The 27,957-nt window shown below is 36.6% G+C and overlaps 1 protein-coding gene and 1 pseudogene across 5 annotated transcripts in view; one reads left to right on the plus strand and one right to left on the minus strand.

Annotated features, from left to right (window-relative positions):
- ZDHHC17 (zinc finger DHHC-type palmitoyltransferase 17) overlaps positions 1–27,957 on the plus strand; it is a 189,910-nt gene that overhangs the window by 19,290 nt on the left and 142,663 nt on the right. For all 5 annotated transcript variants that reach the window (XR_007402232.1, XR_004804989.2, XM_025439403.3 and 2 more), the window contains exons 2-5: positions 7,449–7,552; positions 17,029–17,151; positions 25,338–25,415; positions 26,025–26,169. Coding sequence is in view for 3 of the 5 variants with exons in the window: in XM_025439403.3 (XP_025295188.1) it covers positions 7,449–7,552; positions 17,029–17,151; positions 25,338–25,415; positions 26,025–26,169 (450 nt within the window). In the remaining 2 variants the exon portion in view is untranslated. The remainder of the gene's footprint in view (positions 1–7,448; positions 7,553–17,028; positions 17,152–25,337; positions 25,416–26,024; positions 26,170–27,957) is intronic.
- On the minus strand, positions 6,537–6,713 carry LOC112654898 (U4 spliceosomal RNA; annotated as a pseudogene).

Consider the following 27,957-nt stretch of genomic DNA (forward strand, 5'->3'; position numbering starts at 1 on the left):
CCCGGGCTGCCCCATAAATATAATCCTTTTGCAAAACAATTTACATATTGTATCATGCATCATAAAAATATTCATTCTCTTTAGGAATTTCACTTTAGGAAGTTTACTCCAGTTAAAAAGAAGAAATACTAAATGAGTTAATGGTAGTATTTTTAATAGTGGGGGAAACCCATCCATTTATTGTGTAATTTTCTTTAAGGGCATGAAATACTATGCCAGGCTCTGTTTGTGCTCAGCGCTGGGAGTACACAAATGATTGAAGATAGCCTTCTTGACTTGTCATAGTTTCCAGTTCGATGGTGAAGAGATGGTGAAGATGGTGAAGAGAAGGAGAAGACAAGGAATGGAATGCCTAGAAAATAACATCTGAGTTTAGTTAGGAAATATAAGCTTAACCTAAATGTGCAGTGGTTGGGAAATGTTTCAGCATTTTTTTTAAAGATTTATTTATTTATTTATGAGAGAGATTGAGAGAGAGCGAGAGAGAGAGCGCGCGCGGCAGAGACGCAGGCAGAGGGAGAAGCAGGCTCCATGCAGGGAGCCCGACGTGGGACTCGATCCCGGGTCTCCAGGATCACGCCCTGGGCTGAAGGCGGTGCTAAACCGCTGAGCCATCCGGGCTGCCCAGCATTTTTTTTTTTTTTTAAGGTTTTATTTATTCATGAGACACAGAGAGAGACAGACAGAGACACAGGCAGAGGGGGAAGCAGGCTCCATGTGGGGAGCCTGATGTGGGACTCGATCCCAGGACCCAGGGGTCACGCAGATGCTCAACTGCTGAGCCACCCAGGCATTGCTCAGCGTGTTTTAATATATCAACATAATTATTTTGCAGTGGTTCAAAGCATTTCTTACAAAAACTACCTGTAATGGCATGAAGAAATGTAAAACGGAAGATTCTAAAATATGAGTACTATGATTACAGACTGAAAATATTTGGACAAATGAAGATTGTTATAACAGTTTTGAAGGAAATTTTAAAAATTAGGTAAATTAGAAAACACCACTTTCTCCTAAAAACACATAACTCTAGTCTATGAAAAACAAATCAGATATATCCTAGTTGAGGGACATTCTGCAAAATACCTGAGTAACACGCCTCAAAACTGTCAAAACCATTAAAAGCAAGGGGAAGTCTGAGAAATTGTTAGAGTCCAGAGGAGCTTAGGGAGCCATGAGAACTTAAATGTAATGGGATAGATGGAATCCTGGAACAGAAAAAGGATATTATGTAAAAACTAAGGAAATCTGAATAAAGTATAGACTTCAGTTAATAATAATGTATCAATATTCATTAATTGCAACAAATGCAGTAGTAATGTTAGATGTTAATGGTAGAGGAAACTGGGTGTGCAGAATGTAAGTACTCTGCATTGTTTTTTGTAAATCTTATACTATCCTAAATAAAAATCCTAAAAATTTTATTTTTGAGGAGATGGGGGTGGGGGATGTACATAGAGGCATTTGTTCATCACCTTCTGTGGAAAGAAAAAAATGTATGCCAAATTAATGTATATTGTTACAAATATTTGTATAGATGTAGATTAATTCTAGAAGGAAATGAAGTGAAAACCAGCTTTTAAAGAAGCTACAAGGTGGTGGTGAAGTTTATTGGAAGCAAGCAAGATTAATTTGAGTTTGGATGGAGGCAGTGGTGGTACTACCACAGTATGGAGAGAACTTGTGAGTCAGGTCGGACTCTTATTAGAAGCAATAATCATATAGTGTTCGGCAGGGATCCAGGACCACAGCAGAGTATGTAATATATGGGATCTGTTGCTTACTGAAAAAATTGATTTGAAATCTTTACATTTTATAATCAAATCACTTTTGTCTAATCTTCCCTTGAAGAGAGCATCAAAAAAAGTTAGAATTCTGTTGAATTGAGTGTAGTGCCATCTGCTGGCACTGTTAACTAAATACATTTTAAAATCATTTTATGATCTTGTAATGGCTACTGCTTTTCCTAATGCATTGTTCCCTTGGTTATATTTGTTGTATGCTTATGCATTCTTTTTGTTATGTTTAATTGATGTTCCTTTTTAAAAAATCCTATGGTATGCCTAAAATTTAATTCATCACTACTTCAGGTTTTAAGAAGATCTCACATTTGGCTTGTCAGTTTTAGCTGGGACTTAAAATAAGTCATGTATGCATAGACCTTTTTTCCTTTCTTCTTGTCAGTAACCCTTTATGGTTAAAACCTAATTTTATCTCATACATTTAATGAAATTAAATTTGAGTGACTCAAAGTATGTAATTAAGTACATTTAGCTTCTTGATTCAGACTTTGTCCTATTAGAATGATACCTGACAGCATACATTTACACAGGGCAGATCATAAGCATGTAGTTGATCCCTGGCTTGCTAAAATCACTGTGTATGTGGGCTGAGCACCAAAGATAGGCAGGTAACATGTGCCTTGTAGGTAACATGTATGTCCCCTAGAATGTTGTTGATTTCTCCCTCTTTGGCGCGTGGGGGGGGGGCGGGGATTGGAAATGCATTTACTTAATTAATTTGGAATTGTGGCTTTTTCATCTCTTTTGCGCGTGCACATGGCTTTCTCTCTTTCTCTCTGGCAATTATGTTTTGCCCTCTTTGAATTATCTTCATAGTCTTTGCCCATTTTGTCAAATGTGGTGTTATTTATGCTTTTCTCAGAGCTTAGTTTTGTGTGCACTAGGGCTGTTATTGCCAGTATTCTTATATTTAAGCCTTTGGTCTGGCTGGAAGTTATCTGAAATAAAGAGGGAGGTGAGAATAGGTAGGCTGGAGTCTGGTCCTGTCAGGGGGTAGTCACATCTCAGGGATGCCTGGGAAATTGACCTGCAATTTACCTTGTCCTGTAGTAAACATTGAAGAAAGTCCTAAATTAGCTTTTTGAACAAGTTACTTAGACTTGGTATATGGCCAGAATTTCTGGAACAGTCAGGAAGGTTGCACACTCATAAGAACAGGAAGATGCATCCTTCTCTCAGGAGGAGAACCCCATCCTTCTCTCTCTCAGGTATCTGTATGTTCTTTTTTTTTAAGATTTTATATATTTATTCATAGAGACAGAGAGAGAGAGAGGCAGAGGGAGAAGCAGGCTCCATGCACGGAGCCCGACGCGGGACTCCATCCCTGGTCTCCAGGACCACACCCCAGGCTGCAGGCGGCGCCAAACCGCTGCGCCACCGGGGCTGCCGCATCTGTATGTTCTTAGGCAGATATGGGCTGACCTGGGAAGCCTCCATTAGTTTGCCCTGAATTCTGTTGTGTGTGGCCCTGTTATTTTCAGGTGCATTTCAGTATTACCTACCATTAAGGAAACTATATCCTTGGCTATATTTTGTTGACATCTTTCTATCAAGCATATCAGTCTTTATGTTGGAGATTGCTAATTTTTTTTTAATCAAATGGCTAGCAATTGTTCATTTATACCATATATTGAATAATACATCTTTCCCTCCTGATTCTTTTTTTTTTTAAATTTATTTATTCATGAGAGACAAAGAGGTAGAAACAGGCAGAGGGAAAAGCAGGATCCCTACGGGGAGCCCTATGAGGGGCTTGATCCTAGGACCCCAGATCGAAACCTGAACCAAAGGCAGATGCTTAACCACTGAGCCACCCAGCCCTCCCCCCCCCCCCCCCCCGCCCAATTCTGATTCTCATTCTTCAAGCTCTCTTCCGTTGCCCTGTTTATTACTGCATCACTCCTATTTTGCTTTTGTTTCCTTCAGTGGTAGGGCAAATCTCTTCCCTTACTCTTTTTTTCCTGAATATTCCTAATTTACTCTTTGCACATTTATTCTTTCAAATATACTCTTCTATCAAATCAATTTTTAGAGAACCTTTTCTGCTAGAGCACTTATAAGACATCTGTATTTAGTTGTTAATAAACGTAAGCTCTGGGCCATAGAGGATTCTTTAGTTAGTGCTGCTTCCCTTTTTTTAAAAATAAAAATGAATGTAACTAAAGATTTAATAGGTCTAGCATTCTAAAAAAGTTAACTAGATTGCACACAGACACCTGGCAACTAGTTGATTGGTTATATTCCACCCGGGCATTTGAATAAACATGTTTATGACATCTACCATCTTGATGTACAAAGCCAGCGTTTGCGTCCACCTGCTGTGTGACTGCAGCAGCCTGCAGCTGCTCGGGATCCCAGCTCTTCTCATTCTCGTCTGTTACTTCAGCATTAGAGTTTGGAGGTGTCTTCTCCTTCCTTCAGTTCACTTCAACTATTGAGCTGTAAAATCCTTTGGTTGTTGGGACGCCTGGATGGCTCAGTCCATTAAGCATCTGACTCTTGATCTCAGTTCAGGTCTTGTTCTCAACGTTAGGAGATCAAGCCCTGCCTTGGGCTCCATGTTGAGGGTAGAGCTACTTTAAAAACAAAACAAAAACTTTGGCTGTTAACTAGCTGCTTTAAGGATCTTCCTATGGCTGCCATTTCTTTAGTATAGAAAATCATTTTATGTTAATCTTAGAAGGCATCTTGGAGGATTTGTAATCTAGTAGTTTTTGAACTCTTTTAAAACAGCTGCATCTTGTTCCTCCCCCTTGCCCCCCCCACCCCCCATTAAAGGAATATTAATATAAAACCTCAGTATCTAAAGACCGGGTAAGTAACAAAGGGCTTTGTTTAAGAAGTGAATGAATTGAGAGTGGGGCTTAAGCCTTGGAGCTCTTGACACCCTGTTGTTGGTCCTTGAGGCACTTCAGAGGATCTGTGTCCTTATCTTATTCATCCTTCTCTTTTTACAGATGAAGGACCTGAATCCTATAGTAGTGAATTGCCTCACTGGGTGTAGCCTAGATAAGAAAGTGGCAGACTTTGAATTCAGGAGCCTCTCAGTCAAGGACTTTTTCTGTTACACCAAGCTGCTTCTAATGGATTTACCACATTCTTAAAAGTTACAGTGGTCTACATATGTATTTTTAAAGTAATACTAATTTCTTGGCAAGTATCAATTAAATTGTTTCTTGGTCCCCATTTAAATCGAAAAATTATACAATTTAAAAGTATAATTAAATATGTGTTGAAAATGTATCTGATATGTAATAGCAAATTTGTAATTAAAAATTGTACGTTTATTGAAGATACACTTATTGACATGAACACAGTATATTTTTTGTGTTTTTTTGAAATTAAAAAAAATGTTTATTCCTAGGCCTAGTGATTAATAGTGATTATCTTGATAGTGTTGTCATTCGTCACAGTGATGAGGTACTAGTTCTACAGTTCAGTTTCCAGGTTAAAAGCGAGAAAAATAATTTGAAATCCATATTACAAAATTTGTTTTTTTGGAAATGAAACAGGTTGGAGATTCGCTTTAACATCATTACTTCTGCCTTTTAGTGGGAATAACTTTACCTCTCTGGAATTACTGTAGGGATATTTTTAAGTTATCTTTTAAAAATCAAGTTTCTTTTACTAAAAAGTAAAAACAAAACCTTGTAGATGGATAAAACAGATTTAATATAAAAATGTAACTGGAAGAAAAAAGTGATTTTTTTGCAGTTTCTGTGGAGAAACTAAGAGTATAATTTAATCATTTTGTATAATAAATGAGGTTTCTGGGGATAAAAATGGAATTAAAGTCCCTGGAAGCATTAGGATAGTAAGCCTTAAAAAGAGATTTATTTTTTATTTTGTGAATATTATTTTTGCCTGTAAAAGTAAATAAGAATAGTAATTTGCCTTAACAGATTTTCATATTGAAATAGGTTTTTTTTTTTTTTTTTGAAATAGGTTTTAAAGTTATTACTTTTTAGATCTTACATTGTCTTTATTTAGGTTTTAATTTCTTATTGCGAGGTTCTTGCTTCCAGTATTTGACTTAGGTTTCTTACCTACTTTGTCCTTCCACTCTGGATTGTAAAGTTCTGGAGGGCAAGTGACTGTCCGGACCACAGTGGAGCCTGGTGCAAAAGGAAAAATCAGCAATACTGTTGTTGCTGTCTATATTTAAAAGGTTGACGTTTGGGAATTTCTTTTTCTTGCATTGGCTTTGATTTTTAAAACATAATCTATTAAAATATGTATTTAAAAATTCCTGTATATACGTTAACATATATATATTAGTTTCAGGTATACAATATAGTGATTCAGCAACTTTATACATACACTGGTCATCGTGATAAGTGTACTTTGTAATCCCTTTATCTATTTCACCCATTGCTTCCTCCAGCCATCTGTTTTTCTCTATAGTAACAGTCTGGTTTTGGTTTTTTTTTTTTTTTTTTGGTTTGTCTCTTTTTCTTTGTTTCTTAAATTATACATATGAGTGAAATCATATGATACTTGTCTTTCTCTGACTTATTTTGCTTAGTAATATACCATATATCCATCCATGTTGCTTCAAATGGCAAGATTTCATTTTTTTTATGACTGATGTTCCATACCACGTCTTCTTTACCCATTCATCTATTGATGGACACTTGGGCACTTTTTATCTAATTACTGAATTTTTTGGCAACCTCTTAAACTTAATGTTGGTTTTATCATATCCTGACTTGAGGATGCAGTACACCATATTGTGCTTTCTGGATAGCAGGCCAAACATGTTCAGTTTTCTGTTGTCATATAAAAGATAATTGTATCTTAGTGTTGTGTTATATTGAGGAAGCTATGCATAACAAATTTTGTATTTTCAATTAGCAATAATCGCGCCTCGGATAAACCTCATTGGCTACGATACTGCCCCTGCGCAAAGCTCAAATTTTGTATTTTAAGTAGAAAATTATGTATAGCGTACAAGCTTTGAATGGTTGTAATATTCTGTAAAACTGTTTAAAATTAAGAGTGTTGGCCTATTTAGAAGTATTTAAGCAGACTTATATTTTATCAGAACTGACCTGTTGTTCCTTACTCACTTAATGGTAGATGTTTAACAAGCCCTCAGCATAAAGGAGTTTAAGGAAAGATAGTATCCAAAAATAATAGAAGAATAATTTCCATTGGTTTGTTTCTTTACCACTTTAGAGTTTATTTGGCATGTGATGAAGGTTTTAAAGTGTTAGGTGTTAGAGTGTTGTTGAATGGCTGTGTTGTATACCTGAAACTAGTGTAATGTTTGTTGCATGTCACCTGTACTCAAATTTAAAATAAAAAAGAGTGTTAGAGGCAGCGGTTATGCTGGAATTAAAAAAAAAAAATTGGTCTGAGAGAATGAGAATTGATTTGATGAAGTAAGAGTTCTATGGAGCTAAAGATGAGTTTCAGTTGCAAATTTGTCACTAACTTCTAGGTTCACAGCTTTCTGTTTTAAGAGTATGCACAAGGGGTAGATCTATTAAACATGCTTTTTCTCTGCATCTTTAGAATGAGATAAAACTAATCATTTCAATAGTGAACATTTTTCAAACAGTGCAAAAGTGGTAGTAAAATATTGAAATGTTTTCTGTACCTTTCTTCTTAACTTTTGCCTTTGTGTGATTTACTCTTTAACAGGAAATCAAACCCCAAAGCCATTATAACCATGGATATGGTGAACCTCTTGGACGGAAAACTCATATTGATGATTACAGCACATGGGACATAGTCAAAGCAACACAGTAAGTTTTACGTTGTAATCATTATCTTCTTGGACATAGTATTTCTTGTGAAATATGAGCACATGTATTTATTTATCTTTATTGATAATTCTCTATTTGATACATTGTTCTCATACATGCTCCTTGTATAAATTTAACATAGCTGATATAAAGTCTTTGTCTAGTCAGTCCAATGTCTGGGCCGCCTCAGGGACCATTTCTGTTAATTGCTCCCCCATCCTGAGTGAGTTACAGTTTCTTGTTCCTTTGCATCTCTTATAATTTTTTTTTGTTGAAAACTGGACTATTCAGATTCTATGGGGTGATAGTTTTTGTTTGTTTTAAGATTTTATTTGAGAGAGGGGGAGAGAGAGCACTGAAGGGGAGGGATTGGGAGAAGCAGGCCCCCCACTGAGCAGGGATCCCAATGTGGGGCTCGATCCCAGGACAGGAGATCATGACCTGAGCCAAAAGCAGATGCTTAACCAACTGAGCCACCCGGAAGCCCCTGAGGTGATAGTTCTTATATTAGATTCTCTTGGGGTTTTTTGTTATTTGTACCATTTCTAAACTAATTCTGTAAAGTCTGTGTCTTTGTCATGTATGGCCACTGAGGTCTCTGCTCAGTTAGTTAGTGGTCAGTAAATGATTGGACAGAAACTTCTTAAGTGCTTTTTGCTTGCCCAGAACCTCAAGGTCAGTCAGACTAAGAGCTTAGGGCCTTCCGAGGTCTTTGTTGAACACGTGCACACCACCTTATGCTGGTGAAGGGCCTTCTAGATCCCCAGGGATCTGTCAGAGCTTTTCAGGCCTCATGGATATCTTTTCCTCAGCTTCCGCTTTTAAGCTTTTTGATTTGTCTCCTGTTTGACCCAACTGTCATCTATTCTCTCAAGCAGCTGTGGTATTAAAATATTTCACAAATAGGCCCCCAGGGAGAAGCTTTTCATGAGTTTAGGTGAGGTTCCATAGATAAGCCTTTCGAGTGAATGACTTCTCTTTTGGACTGAGGCTTTGAGAGAACCCTCTCCCTGTTCTCACTCCAGGTACTGGTGTAACCGAACCATTGTGAGTTCACTCCTTGGTGGGTCACAGGTACCCCGGTGGAGTTGTCCTACAAAGTAAATGTTATTTGCAGCAAGTGAGGAGGTCATGGGGAATAACTTGCAAAGCTGTGACTCCCTGAGCAAGGGTGGATGGATTCCTTTTATTTAGGGTTAAGATGAATATTTTAAAAAGGGATTCTTGCCATCACATGTAGATGCGGGCATGGGTTTGCACACTCGCCTTAAGAAAAAGGAAACATGCCTGACATACATTGTATGTTATGTAGATGAGACCTGTGCTCCTTCTTGGGCAGAGATTTTAGTGTTACAGTGAGTCAAGGTAATTGTCAGTCATTCTAGAGGTTACTCCATGGTCCGTCTGTACAGGTGCACTTTGGGGCTTGGAATCAAACTGGTGTGGATGGCCTGGGCCAGCTGGAGGTCTTGTGAGGGCCATTGCTATCCCTTGAGGGGTGCTTTTGGCTTCCATTTGCGGGAGTTAAGAGATAGCTGGAAAAAAGAGCTTAAGGAAGAAATGTGGGACAGAGGTCAGTGAGTGGGCAGTAGGAGGTTAGTTAGGTCTTGGGGTCTAGCTGGTGATGCTAGTACCAGGAATACAAACATTTTTTCAAGGCTGCTGGGGAGCAGAGAGGCTAGGATTGAAATGTTAAAGTACCACAAAGTTCTCTGTTCTTAATGAAGCTCATTGTTCTTTTTGACTGAATGCTCCTTGGATTGCTGATAGCCTTTTATTAATGTCCAGAGTTCTGAAGAAGTTGACTGTTGACACTTAATGCCAGTTTTTTCTTTACTTTGGTGGAGAGACAAACTTTCGAAGTTTCTTAGTTCAGTGATGTCACTGTACTTTCCTGAATGTTATATAGTTGAAAATCAAAGCACATCTTGAATGTTAGTTATATAGTCGAAAATCAGAGTACATCGTGCGGCCTACTCTTAGCAAATTCTGCTGTGTTACGTTCATCTTTCCTTTTGAAACTGCTCCTTTTGATATCTCCTTTCTCTCATTTTTGATTTATCTGTTTCACCCATATGCATCATTTCCATCAGCAAATAGACTCCAGTATCTATCATATTAAGAAAAAAACAACCACTTTATCCTTCACATACTCTTGTAACTGTTCTATTTCTTGAAAAATATCTATGCTGTCTGTAATTTCTACCTTTGAAAACACTTATTTAAATTGTGAAACATCTCAATTCTTTGGTAAGGTATAGAGAAGAACATAACTGTCAGATTAAGCAGATGCTACTAACATTTTGCTGTAATTGCTACAGGTTGCTCAGTGTGCTACTACTCTCTTTCTTCTCCCCAAGGAAACTTCTCTTGAAACTGCTGTGAATCATTCTCATTCCTGTACATTTATTTCGACAAACATCTATAAACAAAATATGCCATTGTAATATATGCCTAAAATTTATATAAATTGTGTTCTACTCTGCATATACTTTACAGCTTGTTTATTTTTTTTTAATAAAAAAAACATAGCTTTTGTGATTTATTAGTGTTGGTAAATAAGGGCCTCATTGTTCAACTGCCTTGCATTCTTTTTTTTTTTTTTTAATATTTTATTTATTCATGAGACACATGGAGAGAGAGGCAGGGACACAGACAGAGGAGAAGCAGGCACCCTGCAGGGAGCCCAATGCGGGGGGGGGGGGGGGGGGGGGGGGGGACGACGACGACGACGACGACGACGGACACGGGACAGGACGGGACGACAACTTGACTCGATCCCCTGAATCATGCCCTGAGCCCTGAGCCGAAGGCAGATGCTCAACCACTGAGCTACCTCAGGCGTCCCTGCTCTGTATTATTCTCATTCCTTGCTGAAGGACACTTAAAATAGTTTCTGTAGTACTTTTTAAATTGCAAACATTGCATCAATGAATGTCCTTTTTCCTGTGTATACAAGTACTTCTAGGGTAGATAACTCAAGTGGAATTTCTGGCTTCTACATTATGTTCCCTCATCTTTACCAACTATTGCCAAATTGATTTCCAAAGTGTCTGTGCCAGTTTGTACTTGCACCTGCACGGAATGAATTCTTTGATTACTTCTTGCTAAATCCTAGTTTTGTCACACTAACAATTGTCAGGGTTTTTTGTTTGTTTTTGTTTTTTTCCCCAAGATTTTATTTATTTATTCATGAGAGACCCAGAGAGAGAGAGAGGCAGAGACAGGCAGAGGGAGAAGCAGGCTCCGTGCGGGCAGCCCGATGTGGGACTCCATCCCCTGACCCAGGATCCAGGATCATGCCCTGAGCCAAATGCAGACGCTCAACTGCTGAACTACCCAGGGGCCCCAACAACTGTCAGTTTAAGAGTTGTGAAATGTTTTTTTTTTGTTTGTTTTGATTGTCTTTCTCTGATTACAAATGGTGTTGAATATATTTCCTGTGTTTATTAGCCATTTAAGTTTATTCCTGTGCAAACTGCCATTTTAAATCCTCTACCCATTTTGGGTTCTTTTGTCTTTTTGTGATTGATTTGTAAAAGTTTTTTATGTATTTCGGTGGAGTCCAAAAGAAGTGAATGGTATCTGTGTCCTCTTGGTGCCCTCCGGAGTCCTGTCTTGCTACTCTCCTCCACCCCTTTGCACCCCCCAGTCATGCAGCTCACCATTCAGTACTCCTTTCCAGGGTGTCAAAACTCGTATTTTTTTTTCCTGCAACAATGTGATAGGAACTTGTCCTCTGGAAACCTGGACTTGCACAGAGGTTCTCTCATCTGTGGGTTGTTGTCTAAGATAGCATCATCCAGGGTTTCCAGACCCCTGTCAAGAAGGACTGGAGCCAGTTTATGGGCCACTGCAAGACCCATGGTTGGATCTGTCTGTATATCTGTTACCCAACACATGGGTGGGTGAGACTTCTCAGCTCCCTTCAAGTGTGGTACTGGATCCGACAACTCCCACAGAGGCACTTTTGTCCATGACTAGATCCCAAATTACTGTTGTTGGAAGGGGGACAGAACGATAGATGTCTTATTCTACTTTGATGCTGACATCACTCTGGTCCATTTCTCTATACTCTTTTTCATTTGTTTCCACATTGTACCAAATTGTTTTAATCGTTTCTTGGTCTGCACAGTTGTCTTAGCTATTTTTAGCCTTTTACTCTCACAAATGAATTTTAGGCTCTACTTGAGAAGTTCATAAGATACTCATTTGTGATTTTAATTAGAATTTCATTGAATTTGTAGACCAATCTGGGGGAAATTGATGTATATATTTCTTTAGGTCTTTAATGTCTTTCATAAATCTTATTTATAGTGAGAGTAGTGTAATTAAATATGCTTCTCATTATTATTTTAGATGGTTTAGCATTTCATATTATAATGATGTAGAAATCTTTAAAAAAAAATTTTTTTTTAAATTTATTTATGATAGTCACACAGAGAGAGAGAGAGAGAGAGAGAGAGAGAGAGGCAGAGACATAGGCAGAGGGAGAAGCAGGCTCCATGAACCGGGAGCCCGACGTGGGATTCGATCCCGGGTCTCCAGGATCGCGCCCTGGGCCAAAGGCAGGCGCTAAACCGCTGTGCCACCCAGGGATCCCAATAATGATGTAGAAATCTGATCCTAAATTTATTTTACTTGGATACTTTGTTATAATGATCTTTTTTTTTTTTTTTTTTTTTTTTTTTTCTGGAAAAAAGATAACCTCAGAAAGATACGTAATTCCCTTAAGGAAGAATTACAGCATATACTGTATTTACTAAGTCATAGTAATTACTTTTTCAGTATTACTCACTAGGCAAATATTTTACTGAACTTTACCTTGTAAATACCATGTTTTTCTTTTCTTTTTTTTTTTTTATGATAGTCACAGAGAGAGAGAGAGAGAGAGAGAGAGAGAGAGGGGCAGAGACACAGGCAGAGGGAGAAGCAGGCTCAATGCACCGGGAGCCTGATGTGGGATTCGATCCCAGGTCTCCAGGATCGCGCCCTGGGCCAAAGGCAGGCGCCAAACCACTGCGCCACCCAGGGATCCCTCCATGTTTTTCTTAATTTTTATTTTTTAAAAATTTTGTTTAAATTCAGTTAATTAACACATAATGTATTTATTATTGGTTATGATCATCAGCCTTATGTAACACCCAGTGCTCATTATATCACATGCCCTCCTTAATGTTCATCATCCAGTTACCCCATTCCCTCCTCCCTTCCCCTCTAGTGACCCTCAGTTTGTTTCCTATGATTAAGAGTCTCTTATGGTTTGTCTCGCTCTCTGATTTTGTCTTATTTTATTTTTTCCTCTCTTCTCCTATGATCCTTTGTTTTGTTTCTTAATTTCCACATGTGAGTGAAATCCTGTAATTGTCTTTCTGTGATTGATTTATTTTGCTTAGCATAATATCCTCTAGTTCCATCCACATCTTTGCAAATGGCAAAATTTCATATTTTTTTTTGATGGGTAAGTAGTATTCCCTTGTACCACATCTTTATCCATTCATCTGTCCATGGACATCTGGGCTCCTTCCATAGTTTGGCTATTGTGGGCATTGCTGCTATGAACATTGGGATGCAAGGGTCCCTTTGGATCAATACATTTGTATCTTGAAGGTAAATACCCAGTAGTGCAATTGCTGGGTCATAGGGTAGCTCTGTTTTCAACTTTTTGAGGAACCTTAACACTGTTGTTCAGAGTGGCTGCATCAGCTTGCATTCCTACCCACAGTGTAAGAGGGTTCCCCTTCCTCCACATCTTTGCCAACATCTGTTGTTTCCTAACTTGTTCATTTTAGTCATTCTGACTGGTGTGAGGTGGTATCTCATTGTGGTTTTGATTTGTATTTCCCTATGCCGAGTGATGTTGAGCATTTTCTCATGTGTCTTTTGGCCATTTGTATTTCTTCTTTGAAGAAATGTCCATGTCTTCTACCCACTTCTTTTTTTTTTTTCTTAATAGTGTGTTTATTTATTCATCAGAGACACAGAGAAAGGCAGAGGGAGAAGCAGACTCCCTGTGGGGAGCCCGATGAGGGACTCAGTCCCAGTACCCCAGGATCACAGGGTCACAACCTGGGCCCAAGTCAGACACTCAAGCACTGAGCCCTCCAGATGTCCCTGCCATTGTTGAGTTTGATAAGTTCTTTATAGATTTTGGATACTAGCCTTTTATCTATGTCATTTGCAAACATCTCCCATTCTGTAGGTTGTCTTTTGGTTTTGTTGACTGTTTTTCCTTTGCTGTGCAAAAGATTTTTATCTTGATGAAGTCCCAGTAGTTAATTTTTGCCTTTGTTTCCCTTGCTAAATATCCATTTTTAAATGACAGTTCTTGCAAACTATTCAAGTTTTGGCATTTTCATAATTAAAATAAATGGATTTACACTTGTTAACAAAATTATTTCAAAATATTTTAGTGCATCCGCATGAGGTTTTTATAGGTGATATATTTAGGTCTTTCAGATTCTGTATATATAATGATGCAAACATTTCCAAACATACAATTTTTAAAAAATATTCTCTTTACAGCAAGTTTTTTTCTGAAGTAGAAGTAGTTACTTTCTGTGTTTAAAATACTGCTTTTGCCTTGAAGGGGAACAGACTGTCTTTACCCATTTTAAGAATATATGGATGGGGCTCCTGGGTGGCTCAGTCAGTTAAGCATCTGCCTTTGGCTCAGGTCATGATCCCAGGATCCTGGGATTGAACCCCCACATCAGGCTCCACACTCAGTGGTGAGTCTCCTTCTACCTCTACCTGACTCGTGCTCACGTGCTCTCTCTCTGTCAAATCAATAAATAAAATCTTTAAAAAAAAAAAAAGTATATGATTGATAGCGTACTGTGCATTCATTTACCAGCCCCTGCCCCCACAAAAGCTAGTAACTTTGAAATACTTTTCTTTTTTGTTAAAGGGAAAATGCAGTTCATTTCTTTGCATGGTTAAAAAGATTTTCGGGGCACCTGACTGGCTTAGAGAAGTGTGTGACTCTTAATCTTGGGGGTGTGAGTTGAAGCCCCATGTTGGGTGTAGAGATTACCTACATATATACATTAATTTAAAAAAATGATTTTTGTTGTCACTTATCACTTATTTAAAGTATGAGGTAGATTCTGCTTTTTAATGTGTGTCTAGTTCACTTAACTAGGCACATGTAGGCAGATTTCTGAAAAAGAACAAAGAACTTAAGGTACCACTGTCATCTCCTGTGGATTGTGGAATTCTTGCTCTTCCCAGGTTGATTACCTTGTGCATGTGTGTGTGCATGTGTACACACGTAGTACAGAGCCAGAGAGGGCAGCAGTGTGAAGGCTGTGTTAAATATTAGTGAAGCTTGATTTACTTTTTTTTTTTTTTAAGATTTTACTTATTTATTTATTTATGAGACACACACACACACACACACACAGAGGCAGAGGCAGAGACACGGGCAGAGGGAGAAGCAGGCTCCATGCAGGGAGCCCGACATGGGACTTGATCCCGGGTCTCCAGGATCACACCTGGGCTGAAGGTGGTGCTAAACCGCTGGGCCACCCCGGCTGCCCTGAAGCTTGATTTATTAACTACCCCATGAATATAGGTAGATGTTTTAATATTTACTTCGAATGTCCCATTATGTCCCCCAGCCTCACCCTGTGGTGTGCCTTCTCCATCTTGGAGACCACTCTGGGAAATTACAAATATACTCAAAGCTCATTTAAATTTGCTTTTGTGTCTCATATTTCCAAGGACCTGATATTTTGTTTAGAATAAAATTGATGGTTTTTGAGGCTCCATGATGGATTCTTGGTGGTTTATTGTACTGTTCTTTCTTTCTTTCTTTTTTTTTTTTTAAGACTTTATTTATTCATGAGAGACACAGAGAAAGAGGCAGAGACACAGGCAGAGGGAGAAGCAGGCGCCATGCAGGGAGCTCGATGTGGGACTCAATCCTGGGACCCCAGGATCACGCCCTGAGCCTAAGGCAGACACTTAACCGCTGAGCCACCCAGGCGTCCCTGTACTGTTCTTTCCATTTTTGCTTATGCTTGAAATTTTCCATAATAAAAAGTTTAAGAATTTTATATGGCCACACAGTGATTGAAAGCTGAAGGAGGGAGGAAAGGATCAGGCTTGCCACAAATGCCATTCTTCTTTATCAGATAAAATCATTTTTCCTAGAACTCTCTCAGTATACTTTCTCTTCTCTCTGATTGGCTTAAATGCATAGGACTCTTCTTCCACCAGTCCTGCTTCCCATCTCCACACATTCTTCTTTATTTGCTCTCAGGAATATCAAAGCTAAATTTGTAAACAAAGAATACTGAGGTTGGGAAGCATCCTTTCTTCTTTTTGTTCTTATAAATCATTGATAAGCACTTTGTTATTTTTTTTGTGATTTAATATTTTTTAACATAATTGCATTTGTTATAAAAATCTTTAAATGTTTTGTGGAATAAATGGTGATATTAGTAAAAACAAGCAATCATTAGCCATTTTATTTCTGGTATCCTTTTCTCTTCCAAGTGATGAGATATTGCATACTTGTAGATGAGACATTTAAAACTAAAAGTTTTACTAATGGGATTAGTAAGAGCTGTTGGAATATTGATTTTTTTAAAAAAAGATTTTATGTATTTATTTGAGATTGAGCAAGGGGGAGATACAGCATGAGCCGGGGAAGGTGCAGAGGGAGAGGGGCTTGATCCCAGTACCGCAGGATCATGACCAGAGCCAAAGGCAGACGCTTAACTGACTAAACTACCCAGGCGCACTGGAATGTTGATATATTTTTTTATGGTAAAAAAAAATTATTAAAAAAATTATAAATTATAAAATTATATTTAGATTCATAGCCAGCTGGACTCAGTTTAGATGATCCCAATTTTGTTGGCAACATCCAAAGCATCATAGGAGCCAGTCGAACATATGCTTTCTTCCTCCATCAGGCCTGATCAAGGTGCTGACCTTGGCCACATCAATGTCCTAGAGCTTCTTCGCAGCCTGTTTGATTTGGTGCTTATTGGCCTTGACATCCACAGTGAACAGTGTTGTTGTCTTCTATTTTCTTCATGGCTGACTCAGTAGTTAAGGGGAACTTGATGGCGTAGTGATCAAGCTTGTTTCTCCTGGCGGCGCTCTTCGAAGATATTTGGGCTGCCTTCAGAGACGCAGGGTCTTGGGTTGTCAGAATGTAGGTGACGTGCAGATCTTCTTTTTTTTTGTGACTGTGCACACCTTTCAGCACCGCTTTCTTAGCTTTCAAAGCCTTTGCTTTGGCTTCGGCTTTCGGAGGGGCAGGGGCTTCCTTCTTCGCCTTCGGTGCCATCTTCGTGAAAGGAGCGGAATGTTGATATTTTTAAAGTAACATTTTACCTTGAGAAGTCCATTTTAATTTCCAGGTATCAAAATGGAGCATTATTTTCTTGTAGACATGTTACTTTGGGGGTTAAATTTTTTGTCAAAAGTAGTAACAATCTCATATTTTCTTTCTTTTTAAGATACGGAATATACGAACGCTGCCGAGAATTGGTGGAAGCGGGTTATGATGTACGGCAACCAGACAAAGAAAATGTTACACTCCTCCATTGGGCTGCCATCAATAACAGAATAGATTTAGTCAAGTATGTGTTTTCTGCATTTTAAAGTAATTATTTATTATAAAATTATTATAAGTAATTATGAAAATTAGCAATTTCTAAAATTCATTGCTTTTAAAATGTAGATTTTATGTACCTTTTTCCTGAAAATTGTTTTTTTAACATATATTGATGCTCATTTGTACAAGGTGATGTGCCGAGTGCTTTTCCATGTATATTTCCTTTAATCTTAGTTCTTAAAATAACCCTGAGTGAACACAATAATTACTGTTCTCTTGATGTGAAATTTGATGCATAAATAGATGAAATATGTTACCAATGACATGCAGCTAATAAAAGTTGGAATCAGGGTTTCAATAATGTAACTTGCAGCTCACATTCTAAATGTAAATTCTATAGGGAAAAGCTAGAAAAGAGGGATTACAAAGATAATAGGTAATAATCTGTTTTAAATATTCATGCATACTGTATACTGCATACTTAGTATGCATAGTATGAGTGCATACTAAGTATAAATGATTTTTATTACTTATTGCTAATCTGCTTGCTTAGTATTAATAAGAGGTAGTTAGATAAGCAAGAGTCAGGGTGATAAGATGTCTTAGTAAATCTAGTTTAATATTCTCTGACAGTTTTGACATAAATTCTTTAGATGAAGACATGAATCTGAAATAAACTAGTTGCAGACGTGCAGTTAAGTACAGCATACAGAATCCAGGGACAACTAGGATATTAATGCTAGGTAAAAGAATTCGTCCCTTTGAATACTAAATAAATTACTAAGCATTGAACTCTGAATCATTTCTTCCAGAGAGCATATCTCCATTTTATTTGTTCCTTTTTTATTCTTGTATGTCTAACCTTCCTTCTGCCTTCAATATGGGTCTACTGATATCTTAATTCTTTCTTTTTTGTTTTTTGTCGTAAAATGTTTTTATTTCATCTTCATTTGTGAAAAGATTTTCACATGGTATAGAAATCTAAATTGGCAGTTTTGTTCATTTTATTTTTGTGTTTTACTCATTGAAAATATGATTCGTCTGTTTTCTGGCTTCTGTTACTATTGAAAAATCATTCTAGATATTGTGCCTTAGAAGGCTTTTTTTTTTCCCCTTCCTTCTGCTTTTAAGATTTTTCTCTGTTTCTGGTTTTCTGTAGTTTCATGACGATGTTACCAGGTGGGGATTTCTCTTTATTTACCCTGAGTGAGATTGCAAGGAATTCTCTATTCTTTGGATTGATGTTTTCATCACTTCTGAAAAAATCTCAGTTATTATTTCTTAAAATATTGCTTCTACCCCCTCTTGTTTTGCTCTCCTTCTGGAACTCCAATTAAACATCTGTTTGACCTTTTCGTTGTATACTTTGTGCCCTATATGTACTACTATCCTTTGGTGTGCTTCATTCTGAGAAACCTCTAACTTACATTCCAGTTCATTTATTCTCTATGTATAATCTGCTGTTAAATCTATTCATTGTGTTCCTAATTTTATTTTTGAGTTCTAGAATTTTTATCATTTGTTTTTTTCAAACCTGTATTACTTAAATCATCTGTGGCTGAAATTTTCAGTCTTGTCTTGTATACTTGAACATAGTGAATATAGTTATTTTATAGTTGTATCTGAGAAGATAGCCTGTATCTGTTAATGTTGTTCCTGTGTGTGCCTGATTATCTTTAAATATGTACTAGACATTGTGCTTGAAAATTATTTGTTGAATAATTGGAGGCCTAAGATGAAATTTCCATTTGTTTTTGCTGTACCCACCTTAAATTTAATTTCAAGGCTTTATATTTTGTGGATCATTCAGGTGGCTGAAGACCAAGCTAGGGCCAGGTTTACTTATGGTTGATAATTACCGCTACAGTGTAACTTTTTTGGGTCCCAACCCTTGTTTTGCTTTTGTCTGCTTAGCTTGCTTCTTGGTCAACTCTCCCTTGTCTGCAAATTATCTCTAGGGCAGATGGTGCCCAAGCAGTTTTCTAACTTCTCCAGATTTTAACGCTCTCCTGAATCTGGGCCTGGTTAATGCTGGTTAATCTTCTTAGGCTTTACTTTTTAGGAAATGTTTCTTAGATTTCATTGAACTTTCTAAGTTTTCTTTAATGGGAGGGTTGATTCAAATTATTTAGCCTTCTAAACCTGTTTGTTTTTCAGTTAATGTTATTTTAATCAAAATAATGTGTAGACAATTTAAAAACTCAAATAGTACTTAAAGGCTTCAATGGGAAATGGCAATCCCTCCCTATCCACTCGGTCCTGTAGCCGAAATAACTATTTTTAGCACTTGAGCTGTTTCTTTTGGTATATACTCTTTATTTCATATACTTATGTTGCTACATTTATCTAGAAAAAAATGACAGCCCTTTTGCTTTTTCATATATATACATCTTTAAGATTTCTCATTAACAATGCAAGTAAGAGCTGCATCATTTTTAAATAGCTATATAATCAGTTATATGGGTTTAATTTATTTAATGGTTTTCCTGTAAATGAGTGTTTAGATCGATGTTGATGTTTTTATCATTAACAACTAGTGCTCTAATTGATATCTTGGTCACGTATCATTTTGCTAATGTTCATACATATCTGTAAAATTCATAGGAGTAGAAAAGTTAGATTAATTTTGAATTTTAATAAAATTGCCAACTTTTATGTTGTTAATTCTTATCAGTTACTATATTTTGACTTTCTATTTTGAGATAACTAGATGTCCTAAATCTCCTCACCATTAATAATTCTTCCAGCGCCTACTATAGTTTTAGTTAAATCACCATGCAGAGTTTAGGTTGCTGTATGTAAATTCTCAGTGCTAAGCCCAGAAGTGTTCCATGATTATCTGTTCTTTCCTTGTAGAATTTTGATTTTTGTCTGAAGTAATAGTTAACTTCATGTTTAAAATTTTCTCTATGTTGTAACTAATTCTTCCCTTTTAGAAGTGTACAACTTTTCTGTATGGAAACAGAATCACCTAATCTATCCATTCCATTTTTGGAGGTGAGGAATGGAGGAAATCATTCCTGGAATTCTCCACTTTTCAGCTCCAACCCAAATTGTTTGCTCTTTAGCGCTAACATGCAACCATTATAGGGAGACTTTCCTTTGGTGTTATTCTGGGAAATCATTTTGCTCCAGTGTTGGTCTAAGTTTCCTGGGTCTCAGGTTTTTGTGTCTATGGGGTTGCTATCTGGTTTTAGTAGAGCACAATTTCTGATAGCTTTCTGAGAGAACACTTGGGAGGTTAAAGTTCTAAAGTTACTGTCATTTCTGCCCTTATACCTTATTGGTTGCTTGGCTGACCATGAATTTAAAGATTAAAAATAGTTTTCTCAGAATTTTGAAGCATTACCTTATTATTTCCTTAATTCATATATTACAGTTGGGAGTCTCTTCGTTAAAAAAACACGCATTTGGGCAGCCCGGGTGGCTCAGTGGTTTAGTGCCACCTTCAGTCCAGGGCATGATCCTGGAGTCCTGGGATCAGGTCCCATGTTGGGCTCCCTGCATGGAGCCTGCTTCTCCCTCTGCCTGTGTCTGTGCCTCTCTCTCTCTCTGCGTCTCTCGTGAATAAATAAATAAATCTTAAAAAAAAAATACACATTTGTGTTTAAAAATAAAGTCTGAAGTGAGAAATAGAGACAAACAGACTTGATGCTGCCTGCCTTACAAATGTTCCAAGCCACATGTGGACTAGTTAGGTTATAGAATAGTCAGTAATTGTAGCATAGGTGTCTGTGTGCATTATATTTTCAGGTAGATAAACTTAATTTTTCACAGTGCATAATCTACCAAGTTATTTTCCTAAAACAGGGTAAAGGCAGTTTTTGATAACAACTGGTATTCATAGCCTCAGGATTATTTTGTTCTACTGCATTTGGAATTACACCTCCACTTAAAAGCTACAGTATATCCATAGCACAGCAAATAGCATGAACATCATTTTTGCATAGGGCTCCCATACTCCTAGGTCCTGGGGGAGTGGCTTGAGGTCATCCAGTTGGATTTAGCACACATAGTAGGAACTCAGTGCTTTTATAGTAGGAGCAAGCTTGTTCTTTGTTCCACAGGAGACATTACCTCATCTCTCAAGGCTGCTTGATACGAACACAGCTTGGAGAAATGACCTGTGTAAAAGTAGTCAGGACCTTGCATTCTATTCATATACCTGTAAGACATATGGAAATGTGAGAGACCCATGGGGACGTGTCTCTTCTAACAGTTATGTTCCATCAGGGTATATTAAGGGTACTTACTGCAAACAGAGTAGTTGTGTCACTTTCGTGATGATAAGGTGTAAGTATAATGTGGGAAGGCAGAGATGTTCACCTCAGCCTGGATTGTTTGTATTTCTGATGTTTTCAAGTGAAAGTCTTTAAACTATTTTTCAACTTTTCCCCTAATGTAATAAAATAGAAAAGATTAGCTCAAGCTCTTGTCTTCAGTAGTCTTTTGTTACCTTGAGATTCTTTGTTAAAAGTAACTAATAATACTTGATTTCATTTTGATTTCAAGTCAGACCTTTATTAAGGAACATGGGGCTTTGTTAAAAAAATATTGAGTTTAAAATTTTCTGAGAACACATTGTATGTATGGCTTATTCTTCTTCCCTGGGAACATTTTTTTTTTCTTTATGTGAAAAGTTCACATTATTGTGAAAGTTCACATTATTGTGTACTGATATGGCTTGCTTTATTTATTTACTGACTTACTTTAAATCCAGTTTGTGGCCATTAAGTTGTCACTTTTAATCAGGAAACTTGCCTTTTTGGATTAGGGAGGTGTTCTTGCATGTGCCTTCAAGAGTGCCTTGCTTTCATTTTCTCTGTTTGGTTTTTCCCCTTAGGAACTCAGATGCTAACACCAACCAGACTGATTCTTTCTCTTACCATTATCCCAAGTACTTTTTTTTTCTTTTGGTTAAGATTTAATTAAATTAATTAATTATTCATTTTAAAGAGAGAGCATGAGCAAGAGGAGGGACAGAGGCAGAGAGAGAATCTTAAGCAGACTCTGTGCTGTGTGACACCCCACATGGGGCTCTATCTCACAACCCTTGAGATCATGATCTGAGCTGAAATCTAAAATCAGGAGTGGGATGCTCAACCAACTGAGCCACCCAGCTCTCCATATCCCAAGTAATTTTTATCTCCTAATATAGCTATTGTGCTTTGGGGGAGAGTTTCTTTATTTAATTTATCTTTTAGTGCTTCCTTTGAATTTCTAATTTTATTTTTTACATTTTCAATTTCAAGCATTTTTTTTCTTGATCTCTGTACCCCCCCCCCCCTTAAAAAATATTTAGTTCTTCATATCATGAGTATATTCTCTTAGATTTTGGAGGATATTAATTGTAATTTTCGTTTTGTTTCTTAAATTTTTCTTCTCTATATATTACCTATTTATTTTAGACTTCTGTTTATTTTATCTCCTTCTGTACTTGAAACTTTCCTCAATTATCTGGTCATATTTAGGAGAGATATATCAAAGCTGATTGGAAGTTGTAGAACTTACATCACAACAGGATCCTCCCAGATGTCTGTTTCTAGTTTTTCTGTGGAGTTGTTCAGTGTTTCTTAGAGAAGAATCTTCTAATCTCTTTGTGAGAAGGAGCTGAGTATCTTGAGTATATGCATGCTGACTTGATCAAGGTTATGATTGTTGTTTATAGTGTAAACTTTCATTGAATTATTGTTTTTTTTTTTTGAATTATTGTTTTTTCAGTATAGTGTCTCATATGGTTCTCTGATTTAATTCCATGAGTCTTAAATTTCTCTAGTAAAGGTGTACTGAATATACCTTTGAGAAAGTGCTGAATGGTTGAGTGTTAAAATCAATGTGAGCCTGAGGCTGGAGCCAGAAATCCTCATTCATACAATGAAGATTAGGGATGTAAGAATGATTCTAAACTTTATTTTTTTATTTTTAAAAAGATTTTATTTACTTTTTCGTGAGAGGCAGAGAGAGAGGCAGAGACTGGAGAAGCAGGCTCCATGCAAAGAGCCCGATATGGGACTCGATCCTGGGACTCCAGGATCACACCCTGAGCTGAAGACAGACGCGTAACTGCTGAGCCACCCAGGTGTCCCAATTCTTTAAAAGAAGAGTTTGAGTTAATATTACAATAATTTTAAAATTCTGAGTAGTCACATTTTAAGTTTGAACATATCAGTGCACAAAGAAATACTTATCTAGTACTATCAGCTTCCTGATTGTTTCAGTGTCACTAAAATGCCTGTGATGTTAAATATTGAACTTTCAGTGAAAATATAAGTTACCAAACAACTGTTTTTTCAACTTTTATTAGCTTTTATTTATTTTTTATTTTATTTTATTTATTTTATTTTTTCTTTTATTAGCTTTTAGTCAGTATTTTTGTTTATAGTCTACTTTCTTCATTACATTCTACAGAGGTAACAGTGACCTTTAATCTCTTAGTCTTTCTAGGGTTTTATAACATACTCCATTTCGCTTCTCATTGGTATCCCCCTCTGGAGACATAGGTGTTTTAGCTATTTACATTTTATCTTTCAAATGGTTATTGATATCTCTTGTTCATTGATGATCCCACCTCAAAACCTAGGGATCATTAATTAGTACCTGCGAACATTCCTTGATAATCTCGTAGTAAGCAGGGGGGCTTGAGTTTAAAAATAAGAATCACAAGACCATCTCAGAATTATGTAGTTTTGAACTAGGGTCTTAGCAGCTTTAAAGAATAACATGTTATAAAAAGTTAGTACTTCTAGTAGTTTGCAATGAAAAGGCGATAGTTCTTATTTAGTATGCAGAAAAAAGGTTCTCCTGTCCTTATGAAAAAAAAAAAAAAGGTTGCACTGGAACCAGTCTGGAAGTCACTTTTTTACCATAACCCTAGCAAAGATTTGAAATGTGAATAAAAATAACTTTCAGGAACAAATATATTGACTAAAGAGAAGGTAATAAAATTGCCTTTAAAAATATCCCAGTTTGGGGATCCCTGGGTGGCGCAGCGGTTTGGCGCCTGCCTTTGGCCCGGGGCGCGATCCTGGAGACCCGGGATCGAATCCCACGTCAGGCTCCCTGCATGGAGCCTGCTCCTCCCTCTGCCTGTGTTTCTGCCTCTCTGTCTCTCTCTGTGTGACTATCATGAATAAATAAATAAAATCTTAAAAAAAAATAAATAAATAAAAATATCCCAGTTCTTATCAAAGCTGTTTGGCTGAGCTATACTTCTCTTTGGGCTCAAAAAACCATTTTCAACTATTATATAATGTCTACCAAATACCTTAGGAAAGAATTTAGGAATAGTTAAATGTTTGTGTTCAGTCTAATGTCTCTGATATTTTGGACGGAAATATTTTAGTCTGGAAATATTTTGTTAGGTTACTTTAAACTGTTTTACATGATAGAGTGGAATCTGGCACTTCATTACGTAATGCTTTAAAAATGCCAATTTAACCAATACATAAAGCGATAAAATTCTGAATCAAGCATGTAAGTATGAGTATATTAAATGTTTAAAACTGTGCATTAAAAGTGAATGCATTAGTGATCTAAAGCAGTAATCACTTAGACCAGTTTAAGAATCTCAGTAATATACGGCATAAAGCATTTGACATCAAGGGCTTGAAATCATTTATAGTCAAGATTCATTACATTGATCAATCCAAAGTAAACATTATGATAAGCAGCTAGGTCTTGTTCATTTCAGAGGATATCAATGTTATAATGTTAATATAGTAAGAAGGTTGTTCATTCTTTTTAAAGCAACACAGCTTTAAAGGTATAAGTCATTGTAAGGAACCTCTGTGTTGTAACTTATAAAATTCTTGCATGTATATTGTTTGATTTAATCTACAGTAATTTTGTGAGTAAAGCTCAGCTTCTACCCATGGTAGACTAAGTGGCCTATTCTACACCTTTTCTCTCTATTGCTGCTCTCTGATCCAAGTCCTGTGGTTCTCTGACTGCCACCTTTTTTGTATGATTGTTATTTGACACTGCTCTTCTTTTTTGTAACTAAAAAAAATTACTTTCCTTTCTTCTAGAACAGAAGAGTGATGTGTTTGATAAATTCTACTGAATATATTTTTTAAATATCACAAAAGAGTGTTTATCATCAAGGGCATAAACTAGTATGAGGTCTACAGTGGAAACATTTTTACGTTTTTTACATAATTTCTTAAAATTGAAATGAAAGTTGTCTAAATTATTTAAAATTTTGTCTTATAGATACTATATTTCGAAAGGTGCTATTGTGGATCAACTTGGAGGAGACCTAAATTCCACTCCATTGCACTGGGCCACAAGGTTTAAATTTGCTTCTGGATTTTTTTTTTCCTTTGGTTCCTTAATGAGTCTATAAACAACTTTTCTTTTTTTTATGATATGCTAAAATGAATGGGATAACCTATGCTAATAGTTAATATCAACAGTGTACTAATATATTGCTGTACACTGTTATACCTGCATTGACAGCAAAGTTTATTGTCCCAAAGTGTCTTTAGGGAATTCTCTATACTGATATTAATCCAGTTAGATTACAACTGAGTTAAACTTTGGATTTGTAAATGTAATAATTATGCAGCCTCTATATATTTACAATTAAACAAGTTGCCCAGTTCATGGGACAATTAAGATTATATTTGAGTAGAACTAGTAGTATATAGTAACTATTTTATGTTACATATTTAAATAAGTTATAAATACCTAAAAAATTTAAATGTTATTTCAGTTGAGACTTAAAGACCATAAAATTATCCTAATTATCCCATATGTCTTGACATATACATATTTTAAGAAACTTTAATAAAAATTGTGTAATCTTTTCCACCATTGCCCTATTTAAAAATGATCTTTCCAGGAGATCCTGTTTGAAATAACTTTATATATTTAAGTGTTTATTCTTTTATGTTTTAGACAAGGCCATCTATCTATGGTTGTGCAACTAATGAAATATGGTGCAGATCCTTCATTAATTGATGGAGAAGGATGTAGCTGTATTCATCTGGCTGCTCAGTTTGGACATACCTCAATTGTTGCTTATCTCATAGCAAAAGGACAGGTAAAAAAAATCACAATGGTGTGGCTTTTAATCAGATGTTCTTCATGGTTTAAATGCCTGATATCATTGGTGTTACAAGTGTAACAACCTGGTGATATTTAAATAGTACTTTCTGATAGATGGAAGAGAATAAATAAATAATATCCTTAGTTTGATATTGAGGTATTAGAGTTAAAAATAAGAAAGATAATAAAAAACCAGATAGTGATCCATTAAATTGCATCTTTTATTTCTGAGAATGATAGAGATCTGAGAAAGTAAGAAAATTCAGGTATCTATTCTTTCCCTTAATTACATCTTTTGAGTATATACTCTGAATTCATTTAAACTTTTTTGAACATTTTACTGGTTATTTTTTCTATTAAGTACTTCTCATAGTAGGGAATCAGTTTCTGCTGCATTAAATAATGGTACTTCTCCATTATTACATATCTGAAAACATGATTACATGTCCTCTTACATATCAGAAAACTTATCATGATTTAAATGATTCTTCCTGATTTTTCAAGAGTGTGTACTGTTATAATCACATTAAACAGAAAACAGCTTATATATACCATCTTTTTGTGATAAATATATTTTGTTGAAATTAAGATCACTCAGTTTTTCTTTCATGTCATTTCTCTGGTTATACTTAAACATTAGTTTTATAGCTAAGAATCTCATAAGAGTAAGACAAATGATTTTAATTCATTGCTATTAACATTTATTTTAAATTTTATGCAGATTTGGAATTCGAATAGTGTTTATTTTATGGATTCTTTAAGATATTTGTTGTTGGCAGTGCCACACAATGACATTTGTGTGTTGTGAATTAGATTGTAAGGAAAGTGGCATAGACTGGCTAATTGTTAGATTGTAAGGAAAGTGGCATAGACTGGCTAATTGTTGGAAGAGGGGTTTATTATCTAATATGTGTTAACAGAGTACCCCCAAAATCTAATGGCTTTAGAACAGTGCCAACCATTTATTACTTTGGGTTGACTGGGCTTGGCGAGATGGTAGCCCTTGTGATAATCCCTGGGGATTACAGTCATTGGGGGCTTGACTGGAATGGAGGATGGCTCACTCATCTACTTTGTGCCTTAATAGGAATGGCTAAAAGGCTGGGTTCGGTTGGAGTGCTGAGATAGTGAAGATAGTGATTTCTTCTCCATGGTACCCATTGACATAGTCTTTCTAGCAGGGAACTAGACTTTTTTTTTTTTCTCAAAGATTTTATTTATTTATTCATGAGAGAAACACAGAGAAACAGAGACAGGCAGAGGGAGAAGCAGGCTCCATGCAGAGAGCCTGATGTGAGACTCGATCCCAGGTCTCCAGTATCACACCCTGAGCCAAAGTCAGACACTCAACCGCTGAGCCACTCAGGTGTCCTGGGAACTAGACTTACGTGGTGGGAGCTACCGAAAGAACAAAAGCAGAAGCTGTCTGCCTTTTTAAAGTCTTATGTCTTGAACTGGCACAGCAACATTTTTGTTCTATCAGTTAAAGCAAGTAACAGGGTCAGTCTCTGTTGATTGTGTGGACAACGGGTGTGAACCAGCAGGTGAAGTTTGTTGGGCCATCTTTGGGTACCAACTGCCACAGATTACTTTTGTTTTCCCAAATTTCTTCTAGACTGGGGTTTGGAGCAGTGGATGGTGCTATAACACATGATAATGTTAGTGGCTTTTTATTTTGCAGGTATACATTTATATGTGTTCACTTTTTATTTTGGTTTTTAACTGGGTAAGAAAAGTGGTATACATTTTTTGAGTCTTTGTTAGCTTATTGATGTTGGGGTCT

The sequence above is a fragment of the Canis lupus genome, chromosome 15, assembly GCF_003254725.2.
Source record: "Canis lupus dingo isolate Sandy chromosome 15, ASM325472v2, whole genome shotgun sequence".
NCBI lineage: Eukaryota > Metazoa > Chordata > Mammalia > Carnivora > Canidae > Canis > Canis lupus.